At 41.7% G+C, this 13,811-nt stretch overlaps 2 protein-coding genes across 8 annotated transcripts; one reads left to right on the top strand and one right to left on the bottom strand.

Annotated features, from left to right (window-relative positions):
• Positions 1-2,552: 2,552 nt before the first annotated feature.
• Positions 2,553-11,431, bottom strand: Pvf1 (PDGF- and VEGF-related factor 1). Of its 7 annotated transcripts, none has more exons than XM_018028769.2 (7): positions 11,151-11,431; positions 10,734-11,075; positions 6,473-6,602; positions 4,256-4,470; positions 4,064-4,174; positions 3,502-3,686; positions 2,553-3,176 (listed from the first exon to the last, which is right to left on the bottom strand). In XM_018028769.2, the coding sequence occupies exons 2-7, from the start codon at positions 10,947-10,949 to the stop codon at positions 3,017-3,019; spliced, it is 1,017 nt and encodes a 338-aa protein (XP_017884258.1). In that variant the 5' UTR covers positions 10,950-11,075; positions 11,151-11,431; the 3' UTR covers positions 2,553-3,016. The 7 variants fall into 7 exon arrangements, 6 of the variants coding, with proteins under 6 accessions (XP_017884258.1, XP_017884259.1, XP_017884256.1 ...); XM_018028770.2 differs by having other exon boundaries at positions 10,734-11,057; XM_018028767.2 differs by lacking the exons at positions 10,734-11,075; positions 11,151-11,431 and adding exons at positions 8,619-8,960; positions 9,036-9,315.
• On the top strand, positions 4,632-6,170 carry LOC108627472 (uncharacterized). Its single transcript, XM_085342320.1, is given in 2 exon segments — positions 4,632-5,372; positions 5,526-6,170. Coding segments are annotated over 2 exon segments (1,221 nt in total). The 5' UTR covers positions 4,632-4,637; the 3' UTR covers positions 6,012-6,170.
• Positions 11,432-13,811: the final 2,380 nt, after the last annotated feature.

Raw genomic sequence — 13,811 nt, 5'->3', positions numbered from 1 at the left:
CCTCCCCTCCAACCGTTCCCCTTCCTACACTTTTTTTCACTCTCGTTCTCTCCAGTTTCATTAAGTATCGGTTTACGGAGACATCGTCGACACGAGCGTAATTTTGGTAGAGAGAGGCTGAGTCGAAACATTAGGCGGACGTCGTCGACGCGGATGCAAGAGACCGTTGGGCAAGAAGCATGGAATTAGCGGAGCGTAGAAGGGGCGAGGGGGGGGGGACGATAGGGTGTGATTAGTCTGGACCGTTTAGAGGCGATCGAATTACTTGGCGCGAAATTCCCGGTACGGGACGATTTGTAGCAGTAATCCGGGCTTACGGTTCCCGGCGCGGTGTTTGGATGCGCTTTAATATGATTTAAACCTACCACCGTGTTCGGCTACCGTGTTACGACCGTCGGGCTGTTACCGGCTACGCGCAGCAGCGCGCACGGGCTTTCCGAGCAGAGTCCTTGAGGAGAGGCTCTCGAGAGAGCTCGGCCGATGGAGTGAGACAGCGATACACGCGTGCGTACACGCAAGAAAGTGGCGTAAAATACGTAGGCGAGATACCGGTTTTTTTCCGGGCCCACTACTGTTCCTCGTTGAATTTTAAATCTTCCTCGCTACCGAATGCAATTAAGCCGTATTCACCGGTCCCCGTCGCCGCGGCCGGGGGACGACAAAAAATCCTCCTGACGCGTATATACGCGATTACATTGCACTGAACATGGTGTATAGGCGCCTTTCAACACCTAGCCGTATAATTATCTACATCGGCAAAACTGAGTGCTGCGAGTACGAGCGATTCATTAATCTCTGCGAATGCAGGCTCGTTTTGAATACTGTTTTATATACTCGTAGAAGATCGATAGAGTCTGCAATCTCATCGACTGCTCTTCGTCACCTCAATGGAAAATCCGTTTGTCTTCAGCAAATTCAGCTGTTCTTACATGCCCCCGGCTGTGAGACAATTACGTGGATCCTCGATGCCTTTGTTCACTGAGATCTCAGCTTTCTTCGTCTCGTTGAGTTCGCTTTGAGGTAGCCGCCGACATAAAGGCTACAAGGCGACACGGCGACGTGTTACCTCACTGCGATTCGCGTCTCGGCAAGAGTGACAAAGCCCCGGCAATTATAGCGGGTGGCGAAAAAAAACGGCGCCTCGTTCCGCTGCGCTGCGGTTCTTTCGTCCAGTACGCGCTGCAGGAGTATCCTCGCGCTACCAGTTCCCGTGACTTTGGTATCTCACGAGAATTCTAATTTATTTGTACAAAGTACACGACGAATATTCTCACGTTTATCGTATATCAATTACTTTCTGAAGGATTTCTTCATTCGTCTGTATGACCTTAGCGAAACAAAGTTCTTGATGATTCCTGCTAGAGGTTTTTAATTATTGATATCGCGGTTGGAGATCAACGAACGAACGCCGTATACTGAATTTTCATCTTGCTCGGATCAATTACGCGCGTTAAAAATAGACGAAACTGAATCCGACAATTTGTAGTGCGGCTTCCAGTAATTACAAACTTGCACCATAATTCAATCGATTTTAAACTTCTGGCGATTCGCGTACGTGAATTGAAAACAAGAATAAAGAGTCTCAGAATGGAGAATAATGTGGAATTAAAAATTACCCTTTGAGGGCAGTCGTTTCAAAATCGAGGGTCAAAACAGCTTGAGTCGACGAATCTGTCGTAAAACACGTTCGAATTGTAACAATATTCATTTAGCAATTACTAATTTCAGAAATTAGCAACAGTTATATTTAGTGTAGTTGAAATGATCCATGGATCATTTGACCAAAATCGTTTACATCGCGCCATCTCAGACTCCATCGTGAAAGTCACAGTTTCATTCTTCGTGATTAGGTGGCTCTGACGTGACGCACACAATATTCGGTTGCCGGTAACATTTTTTATGCACAAAAAGAATCGACTTTCAAATGTTTAAAGTTTTTACGAAGATACTTAGTCGCGTTTATTTACGTTCTGTCCTTAAAAGTCTACAACAGTGAAGAAAATTTGCATACTCGTCGTTTACTATAAGAGGATAACTATGCAGGTAATATAATTACAAAATCTTGTTCATAAATTTAAAAATGGGGATTGGTCGTATTTTGTTTCTTTATGGTATTGCGAGTATGCAAATAGATTGAATTATTTTGTATTGTGAGTATGTTGGGTATTGGTAGACTTGATCGACGGTTGCTTACGTATATTCTTCCAACGATTTGGCGCTACGCGCTTCTCTGAAATAAATTATTTTTATATTACGCAAAATTTTTTTCAATAATTTCGATTCTATAAAGAATTGAATTACAATTTCGTTAACAATGGAACGGACAATAAATCGTCCGAAAGTGACTAAAGATTCAACTGTTCGTGATATGGCAGATTCTCTTAGTAAGTGACACTTTTATTCATGAACAAATGCGTATACTTGGGAACGTCTTCAAGTTTGATCTTTGTAGACGTAATATAAATATTTATATTAAAATATTAAGTTTATAATGATTGATTTGTTAAATGAAAGTGAGGTTATGTACAATTCCTTCGAATTGTATATAATGATTAGTGTATAATACTTTATCGAACAATTTTTTAGGACAAATATCCAAATCGCTTACATCTATAAACGGGAGGTACATGAATCTCTTAAAAGTTAATCATGAGTTGGCTTCGTATATACAAAGTAAAAAAACACATAATATACAAGCGAATGGGGGTCACGCAACAATGGAGCAAGATTAACAATTATAAAATATTTTTTAACGTTTATACCGAAGAGTACAATTAATAAAATATTCGTCAAATTAATATTTAAATAATTGTGTCTCTCCACGAATCACAATGTCTTTTGATATACAATAAAAATACATTTAATATATATTCGCGTATTATCACATAAATACGATTATTGTATTCTGCATGTCTGTTGTGGAATGGCACTGAGATGAAAGGTTCGACTGTTAAGCGTATCCTATTCCTATTAAATAGCTGTCTCGTGAGTCTTATGGTTCCTGCTCCTATTATCCTTATGTGTATGGATCTGGTTTAGGTTTTCTTTTAGGATCTCCTGCGTCCAATGAAATTATTACCGGTGGTGCCGTGTCTGGTCTTTGCGTTTGTCCGAAACCATAGTCAGTTCCTTTCGTCAACGGAAACCAGCCTCTGGATAGAGGCATTTGCCTGCATCTACGGTGCATTTAATCAAATTTAAAAATGATCTTCCAATTTTGAGTTCATGACCTTGTGAGAAAAAAGGCTAGCATGGTTTTAGTAAATATACAATCATGTATTGTGCGTATTAATTGTGCGTTCGAATAAAGCATGACATAGCCGGAAAAATTATTAGTTTCGTAATGCGAGAGAAAGTATCGTAATTATTATCAACGGAAAGACAGCCTCACGAAATGTAGTTGTGGTGGTGCGACCCATGCAGCTTACAAAGTGTTAGAGTGCAGGGACAGTAGAGACTCTTATTCCCATAAGACCGACTCCCTATTCTTTCCGCTCACACCTGCATGTGTTTTGATCGAAGTAAAAACCGGTGGAACAGTCTTTTTCTTCTCTGCAGACGCAGTCGCAACTCTTCGAATTCCAGATTTTCGTGTTATTGTTTTTGATACATTTATCTCTCTCGTCGACGTTGTTGCACACGCATTGGCATTGGTCCTTCTTGTACGTCTGTTTCAGGGTACAGTCCTGAAAGATCGTCAAGCGAAATGATTAAAGAACCAAATTTTATGTAACTTTTTAATTTGAATCGAAGAAACCAGTTTTGCCCACAAAGTTTGATCTGTAGGATTTATAAATTTAGATAAAAATGCATCAAACGTTTCATTAAAAGCTGAAAGTAGAAAGAACTCAGAATTTAATTTGTTCGTGACAAGAAATTTCGAACTCTGAGAAAAACGATCGTTTACGTAGCTCGTCAATTGAAGTGACCGAGTTAGCGTTTGCGCGTGAGCACAAGAATTGCATTATCGTCACGATAGCGCATTGTTAAGGTGCAGACTGCGTAAGCCGGGTAATACCGGTTTAAGAAGGAAGAAGTCATTTATCGGTTGTCCTTAAATTACCTTCTCCTTAATCGTACAGTCGCACACGCATTTTGTGTGTTCTTCCAACGGTATGATGCGTTTGCCATTGTATTTGTATCCATCGGGTGGGTTGTACACCATCCAGGCTACCTAAGTAGGGCGTTCACCGTTTACTTATTTATTTCATCATCTGAAACGCGGTTATCGTCGCGCGTTTTCGAGGTGACTTACTTCGTAGTTCTTAGTTTCCCATTCAGTAGGCTGGCAAGATAGTAACTGGTGGTTGCAACAACCGCCGCACCTCATGATCCTCGTACAGGTGGGATAATAAATATAGGACGGATCGGTCTCTTGTTTTAAAGGAACAAGTTGCAATTCGGGCATGCATAAAGCTGGTTTCGGTATCACACTGTTCGACCGTTGAGTTCCTGTTCCTACTACTCTGCCTGAAAAAATGGTGCATGCTTCACCTTGTTTTTTTTTAATCAGTCACCCTGGGGGTTTTCCTTCTCCGGTTTTCGTGACGTCTATAAATTCAATGTGGTTTCTGTGATTTCACGTAACGCATCGCGACTTCATCGTAAATCACTGCGTATTTTAGGCGAATCGAACGATGGACGAGCATACGCAAGCTGTCTCCGTCGTCAATGGTTACTTCGCTTTGGTGGATGGTCTCGCTTCCGGTTTCGAGAACCACTTAGCGGAGAATGTAATCCTCGATTGGTTCGGTAGAGTGATTAGAGGCCGTAGAAATGTGAAAGCTTTCATGGGATCGCGTAAGGTGAAGACTCGACACATGTTCCCGCGTATCGTACCAACGAGCAGCATCGATTTCGAAAATCGGTAAGATTACGTAAATACGGTGTAGTAAATCTCGTCTAACAAGGCAAAAGCTACTATCAGAGTTTTATATTTATATGTATGAAGGCAGCAGGAATGCCTGAAAAAGAGTGACGAAATGTTTTTCGAGGAACTCGAAATCTCGTCCTCCAGTCTGATCGTACCGGACATTAATCAGAATGAAATCGACGATAAGAAAATTGGCGCGATGGACGATGCGTTTTACGAGTTGAACGACGATGATCTCAGCAATCTTTTCAAGCTCGACATCTCGTCGCCCAACGTAGAGGAGGACATTGGGCATGAGATTAATAGAATGAAATTGAAAGAGGAAATGGCAGCAACCATCAAAGCCATCGAGAGAGAGCGCGGTCAAGAAGAAGATAGACCTGTTAATGTCGAAACTACCGCTGTTAAGTACGTGGAAGCCGACGGTGCAATAGAATTTGCGCGTAGGAAAAGAGGCAAGGATTTTACATTTTCAGTTCAACGATTATTCGCTATGACTGTACGTGAGTTGATAATCACGCAGTCAGGATTTGCACCATGATTCGAGTTAGAGATGTCATTAGCATAATCCAGGTTAACCAGCGTAACGAACGTAATAGATATCCCGTTTAATTTAATCACAGATGCTTTGAACGCGTACTGCTTGGCCAAGTCGAGTTTGCATACCTGGAAGCGGCCGTGTAAGCTGCGAATTGCTTATACCACCTTAGCCGAGTGCCCGACCGTCGAAACATCTCTTAAAAGCAAAGCGGTTCCGGTGCGATTCAATCAACCGAAAGCCAAGTTGCCCAGTTTGGACGAAATCAATGAGATCACTAATAGACTGATACCGAACGCGAACAGTTTCGGCGGTTTCTTAAGAGACGTCGATTTTTTTGAGGATCGCAAACATTTTCTCGAGAATCTGGAACTAGAGATGATCACCAGAGATCCATGTACGCCTCCCCTTCTCTACCAATCCGTAGATAACCAACTCGTTTTCGAAAAACCATGCGTTAACACAGACGACAATAATGAAAAGATGAAAAAAAGGTTTGTCTTCAACTATCAAATCTGTCTGATAGTGTACGAGGGTAACAGTAGGTGTAAAATGAATCTTTTGAGTAAATTTAAGAAAATGAATTTCGAAGAAGTTTAAAACATTTTATCGAAGCTATCATACATATTATTATATTATTGATATATCTCTTTTCTTTAATTTTGTAATTTGGATGAATCCAAATTTTGCGTCGAACGAGGAATTGTTCGATTACGAGATGTTTCCGTTTAGTTCTTTTTTTTTCACGTCACGATTAACGGGATGATCTCATGTTCACCGATAATCGAGTTTGAACAATCAAATTGCAAACATATATCGCTACGGTATTCACGTTTATCGAATCAAGCAATGTCTGCCGCAGTTACGGATTGTTTACATAAGTTGTCAAGTTTATCTACGTGTTTCGCCGTTATTTCTTTTTATGTTTGTTCTTCCACGAATAAAGTGTAATTCGTCAGGTTCTCGAACTCCTTTCGTTTTCTAACCGGTTTTACATTAACTCTAATAATTCATAAGGAGGATCTTGCGCGTAATAGTGAGTAGTATTAAATCGTACTTACCGGTTATACCGATGCCCGCGATTCCCAAGGAACCGGGCTCTCGCGCTGCAAACGTTCCCGGACTAAACTTACTGAGGAATTCGTTTATCGATGTGATGGAATTGATCTCCCTAGCCATTTCTAGCGATTCCTGTAAATAATAAAGCGTTCTGGTTAAAACGAACACAGTCGTCGGAATTTTTTACTGTTTCCCATGTACGATGAGATTATGTTGATTAATCATTCGCCGATCGATAGCGATAAATGGATCGTGCACAAATGACGACGTACGCGCCTATCTGATCGACGGCTTCGATAAGAGCAGTCGCTTACTTTAGAAAAATATTTCATATATGACAGCATATGCGCGGTGTTGCATAGTCTTGCAATGAATATAAGTTTTCTAACTAAGTAACGTGTTAATCAGTCGATTTTCGGTTTGTTTTATTTAATTATTTCATCGTTCTGTCGACTCGCATCGTCTCCGAGTTTATTTTTAATGAGGACCGAATATTTTAGTCAACTGCAACGACGAAACGTGGGAGATATCGATCGATAAAAGAAGGTCGAACAGGAGAATCTCGCTGCAATTATCGGGGTATTCCCAATAATAACTCTTCGATGAATCATCGATTTCGTTAGCGGATATTTGCGGATACAAAATTGTTATAGGTCAGTCATCCGGGTAATTAATGGACAACCCTTCGTCACGTTTCGAATGTTATTTCTTCAGTCCCCGTTTCCGAAGCTCCCTCGACTTGAAACTGGTTTCGAATCGTGTTCAAACGGATTCGTTTTCTAAGAATCAGTGTTAATGCACTTTCTATAGAGGTTTCTCCCTTCTTTTCGAATACCTGTTCCTCGCGCATTTCGCGCCACGAGTGTCCGACGAATATTTTTACGGACGCGACAACGAGAGTCGGTAGCAGTTTAACACTTTAGTAAACTCGCTACTGTAAATTTGCATACCTAAGCGGTGTGTAACTATTAGTTGCTCCGGTGAGATGTTTTACTTTCTGAGAATCGCATGTGCGTCGTCTCGTGGCCGGCGACTTACAAAGGTCGTTTATTACACCCGGCGCGAAGATACATAGTCATACCGTAAAATTAAACCGTGTACTTGTCACCATACGTGTACACGACTCTTTCCAAACAATACTCGAACCTTGACATTGCAATGAGACTTGCAACATTATTGAAGAATATAGAATTTTAAATCGTAACCAGGTTCTACATGAATTAGTCAAAATTCCTTAGCTACTTCCTTAATAGTCATCATAAAATCAGCTAAGTAGTGTCGTAATTTTCTAGTTTTCGAATGAACAATTTGTATTCGTCTATTATAGTCATTTTTCTTTCTAATATTAACAGTCGGCATGCGGGCCGATGAAATTAGCAAACTCCCGGCGCCAGGTAATCGAGCAAGCATTCGCGAACGTCAAATGACGTGCAATCACTTGTTACTGATACATCGAATAGACCGTGACGAGCATTCTTACGAGTCTCGTGCACCGCAAGGTTTCCGTTTTACTTTCCCATCTAGACATCTCCTATTTGCTTTTACACCGCGTACATCCTTGACATTGGTTCCGATCGGCCCTGATCGTTTATTCAGGTCTCCGCGGAAAGGCTAACGTGCTCCCATTCGCGAGGATGTCGCAACGTCTGTCGTCGACAAAAGGAGTTGTCTGTCACCTCCACTTATCGCTTACGTTAACGAAGGTGACGTACGCGAAAGAAAAAAAGAAACGAATGTTGCATTAACAAAAAGAACGGATCGATTAGCCGCGTGATTCACCTGTACCGATAACGCGTATCTTCTATTCGGAACGATGTCATCGCCATGATAAGAGAGAGAGAGAATGGAATCTAGATCGTTTCGTCGATTCGAATCGCGCGAATCGTATCACAGCACGATAACCCAACGTTGGTACCTATTACGCACGGGACGACCGAAACCCGGCTTTTAAACCTCTCCATCACGTTCGCTCCGTTCACAATGCCTCGCCGGGATAACATAATTGCGCTATTTATCCGAGTGAAAACGTGGGAGTGTTGCAATGACTCGCAAACGGGATCCGTTCCGTTCCAGTCACGAAATCCTACTACATGCGTACATGTTAACCGCGACCGTTACGTTAGGAATGTGTGAACGCAATCGATTTACCAATAATTGCCTGTCACTTTCGGATAACTCCGGGTCATCCTCAGATCTCGGCACTGCGCTACTTCCGACCGATGCCCGATGTAACAAACTGCCGGGATTCTGTTGCTCCTCCCTCGCCTGTTGAGCGACCACGACTCCGATAATCGAGCCTGTGATTGCGAACGTGATGAATATGCTCGCGAAGATGCAAGTCTTGTTCCTCCTCAGACACGACATGATCGAACCGGTCGCCTCGTTTTCCGGGATAGTGGAATCTCGCGAGGGTTCCTCAAGTCGCGTATTTCTGGCGTCGCCCTCGATTGTTGCGTACCGGTGTTCCAACTACTGTAGAGAAAATTCGCACTGATCACTGGCTAAGCAAGGTCCCGGCGCTCGTTAAGAATGCGACGGCACGAGGAAAGCGCGTGGTAGTCACACCTGAGTAGGTTCTTGCGCTCGCGCCGCGATCGACTGCTGAAGCGAATACGTCTTGCCGCGATTATATAGGTACCACGCAAACCGGCACACGTAGGAATCGTGGCTGACACGTCTGCCGCGCGCGTACGATTAAATAGCCCTGTCCCTGAGATTCAACAGGGTCCATGCACAGCGATAAGCCAAGTAGCCACTACGCGAACATACGGGACTGCATCCCATTGAGAATCTTATGGTGACCAGGAGCTTATACGTCACTGCTTGGTTTATTGTTGCGCGTGATACGAAACTGAGCTCTGCAGGTAAGTGCCACCGAGTCCCCACCGTATCAGAGCCTTTCGCGCTGCCCCCGCCACAGCCAGCACACCTAACTCATTCCTAAACCGCGGAGTTTTATGAATTTATGGGAATTTTCAATAATTTAAAGAAACACGGTATACAGTTATACAGAATATCCGAAGTAATTTTCCGTGTCTGTCTTTAAAAGAGAAAATGAGTGTTATTGTATCTATTTTTGTCTATTCTGTCAATACTTAATTCTTATCAGGAAAAATAACTTTTTAAATTTCTCTTTTACATGTAATAGTAATGCCTTTCGCTGATAGCATCATCTCTTGTTGATGATTAATATCTGATAAATGATCGAGTGCATGCGATGCACTTTTGCAAGTACGTATTCGAATTATAAGTACGTTTATAAGTTCGTTAATTTTTATTGATCGATTATATTGGATGCACGGTTAATTTAAAAAGAAATTGCAATTAGAGCAGAGCTTGAAAAAATAATATAAAGCGATATCTATATACAAATGTTCAATTTATTATTGATATGTGATCATTGTACAGAGTAATATAAAGATAAATTAATATACGTATGTTTTTTGGTATTTAATACTTTAAATTGATCGGCATGCGGGCCGATGAAATTAGCAAACTCCCGGCGCCAGGTAATCGAGCAAGCATTCGCGAACGTCAAATGACGTGCAATCACTTGTTACTGATACATCGAATAGACCGTGACGAGCATTCTTACGAGTCTCGTGCACCGCAAGGTTTCCGTTTTACTTTCCCATCTAGACATCTCCTATTTGCTTTTACACCGCGTACATCCTTGACATTGGTTCCGATCGGCCCTGATCGTTTATTCAGGTCTCCGCGGAAAGGCTAACGTGCTCCCATTCGCGAGGATGTCGCAACGTCTGTCGTCGACAAAAGGAGTTGTCTGTCACCTCCACTTATCGCTTACGTTAACGAAGGTGACGTACGCGAAAGAAAAAAAGAAACGAATGTTGCATTAACAAAAAGAACGGATCGATTAGCCGCGTGATTCACCTGTACCGATAACGCGTATCTTCTATTCGGAACGATGTCATCGCCATGATAAGAGAGAGAGAGAATGGAATCTAGATCGTTTCGTCGATTCGAATCGCGCGAATCGTATCACAGCACGATAACCCAACGTTGGTACCTATTACGCACGGGACGACCGAAACCCGGCTTTTAAACCTCTCCATCACGTTCGCTCCGTTCACAATGCCTCGCCGGGATAACATAATTGCGCTATTTATCCGAGTGAAAACGTGGGAGTGTTGCAATGACTCGCAAACGGGATCCGTTCCGTTCCAGTCACGAAATCCTACTACATGCGTACATGTTAACCGCGACCGTTACGTTAGGAATGTGTGAACGCAATCGATTTACCAATAATTGCCTGTCACTTTCGGATAACTCCGGGTCATCCTCAGATCTCGGCACTGCGCTACTTCCGACCGATGCCCGATGTAACAAACTGCCGGGATTCTGTTGCTCCTCCCTCGCCTGTTGAGCGACCACGACTCCGATAATCGAGCCTGTGATTGCGAACGTGATGAATATGCTCGCGAAGATGCAAGTCTTGTTCCTCCTCAGACACGACATGATCGAACCGGTCGCCTCGTTTTCCGGGATAGTGGAATCTCGCGAGGGTTCCTCAAGTCGCGTATTTCTGGCGTCGCCCTCGATTGTTGCGTACCGGTGTTCCAACTACTGTAGAGAAAATTCGCACTGATCACTGGCTAAGCAAGGTCCCGGCGCTCGTTAAGAATGCGACGGCACGAGGAAAGCGCGTGGTAGTCACACCTGAGTAGGTTCTTGCGCTCGCGCCGCGATCGACTGCTGAAGCGAATACGTCTTGCCGCGATTATATAGGTACCACGCAAACCGGCACACGTAGGAATCGTGGCTGACACGTCTGCCGCGCGCGTACGATTAAATAGCCCTGTCCCTGAGATTCAACAGGGTCCATGCACAGCGATAAGCCAAGTAGCCACTACGCGAACATACGGGACTGCATCCCATTGAGAATCTTATGGTGACCAGGAGCTTATACGTCACTGCTTGGTTTATTGTTGCGCGTGATACGAAACTGAGCTCTGCAGGTAAGTGCCACCGAGTCCCCACCGTATCAGAGCCTTTCGCGCTGCCCCCGCCACAGCCAGCACACCTAACTCATTCCTAAACCGCGGAGTTTTATGAATTTATGGGAATTTTCAATAATTTAAAGAAACACGGTATACAGTTATACAGAATATCCGAAGTAATTTTCCGTGTCTGTCTTTAAAAGAGAAAATGAGTGTTATTGTATCTATTTTTGTCTATTCTGTCAATACTTAATTCTTATCAGGAAAAATAACTTTTTAAATTTCTCTTTTACATGTAATAGTAATGCCTTTCGCTGATAGCATCATCTCTTGTTGATGATTAATATCTGATAAATGATCGAGTGCATGCGATGCACTTTTGCAAGTACGTATTCGAATTATAAGTACGTTTATAAGTTCGTTAATTTTTATTGATCGATTATATTGGATGCACGGTTAATTTAAAAAGAAATTGCAATTAGAGCAGAGCTTGAAAAAATAATATAAAGCGATATCTATCTAAAAATGTTCAATTTATTATTGATATGTGATCATTGTACAGAGTAATATAAAGATAAATTAATATACGTATGTTTTTTGGTATTTAATACTTTAAATTGCTTGCTTAATAGCTATACAAGCTGCGGCTATCGTATCTGTCCATTTTTTCGCTGTAAAAAGATAAAGGCAGTGTACAATTTCAAGTGGAAGTCCAAAGAAGATCTTGAATCTTACCAAGTCTTCTTATTAGTTCACCAAGAGTAGAGTTTATCTCGATTCTCTTTCCAACAACCGATGATACGGTGATACTTGTGCTCTGGCGGACACGGTTTCCTACTTGGAAAATAAAGAGGAACGCTCGCGGCGACAGCGAAGCACGCGAAAAGAATCGCAATAACGAGACGTATCGGAGCCATTACGTGCGCGTGAAAAGAAAACGATAAGATTTTGATTGGATTCCTCCGAGAGAGTAACGTGTTCACGTGGAGAACTTGCAGGACGATGTGATTGAGAAAGAAATCCTGCTTTTATTCTGTATCCCTTCTCTTCGCAATATTTTTTCGCGTGAACTCTAATCTCTCCACGTTAATTTGTGGTCACAATATACATCCGATTACGCACGTGCGGTTTCTAATATCTTCTCGGTGATATTTGTGCCAAGTTCCAGATAAATTGGCCATTATTAATGAGCGAATTTGAATATTTCGTTTTCGGTATGAGACAAGTCTTGTAGTCTATATTTTTATGTAAGAGACATTGAATGCACTATATTTCATCAAAGGAATGATTCTTTAATAGTATTTTATTGGGCTACAATTACTTTATAACTAAACTTCATTATTTATTTATTTTTTATTGTTGTGTTATTTGTTTAATGAATTTGTTGAATTAATGAAATGTAGAGCGATGTTATTTTACATCGGCAATGTTGAAAACGGTAATCGCTTGCAGGCCTTTGATTAGAGAACGGAATGCATATTTTGTTTATTTCACGTCTTATCTCTATTATCAGATTATTATACTCGATATGAAACGAAGTAAATATACACTTCCGTTCGTTCTTATAAAAGTCCGTGTTTATTTTTAAAAATTTGTAACTAATTACGTACAAGCGATAAAATAATATTCTGCTGCTGATAATCGCGCACTCGAGTAGATAATTCTGACATTTCATAAATCCTTTACATCCCTCTTATCAATGCTTCGGTTTTCCTGTTTCTTCCAGTTTTTCGTATTTTTGTTTGCGATTATTTTGAATTTCGCATGTACATTGGGTGTTGGTACTTGGTTTGCTCATTGGATAACCCATTCGCGTCTCGTTTACTTCTGTATCGACTTCGACAAAAGGAGAATTCTGATTGGAAGCGGTACGACGTATAGAAACCATTCACGAGATTGCGAAGTCGTCGGAAACTTGAATAACTGATCGTTGATGCATTAGCATGCAACGTATCTGTAACAAAAAAAAAAAACAATTCTGCTAATCTTCGTATATCTAGAGAACGATCTAGTTAACTATTTACTTGATTCTCGTGCAATTTTCAAAGTACCTTTGCGTGGTTCAAAAAATCATGTACGTACGATTGGATTTTTTTATCTTGGTTTTTACGAGTAACGAGCTCATCAGTTTTTTAAATGGAATTTATACTCACTTAATAAACAGTTCTACAATGACTCCCGACTATCACTTTGCCCTCCGGACAATTGATCGGTACGTTGATGATCGATCCGGTGTATACCTCAGTGGTCTCGACGGCGAACGGCACGAATTCCTTCTCTTTTTCCGTCGTCGTCTCCGTAGTAGAATTCGCGACGGCGAAACAGAGATAGAGAACCAAAACAGACGTTGCTACCATTACGATTTTCATTTTGATAATCG

The sequence above is a fragment of the Ceratina calcarata genome, unplaced genomic scaffold, assembly GCF_001652005.2.
Source record: "Ceratina calcarata isolate Rehan_Ccalc_2016 unplaced genomic scaffold, ASM165200v1 scaffold471.2, whole genome shotgun sequence".
NCBI classification, from domain to species: Eukaryota; Metazoa; Arthropoda; class Insecta; order Hymenoptera; family Apidae; genus Ceratina; species Ceratina calcarata.
This window is presented reverse-complemented; position numbering and strand designations above follow the sequence as displayed.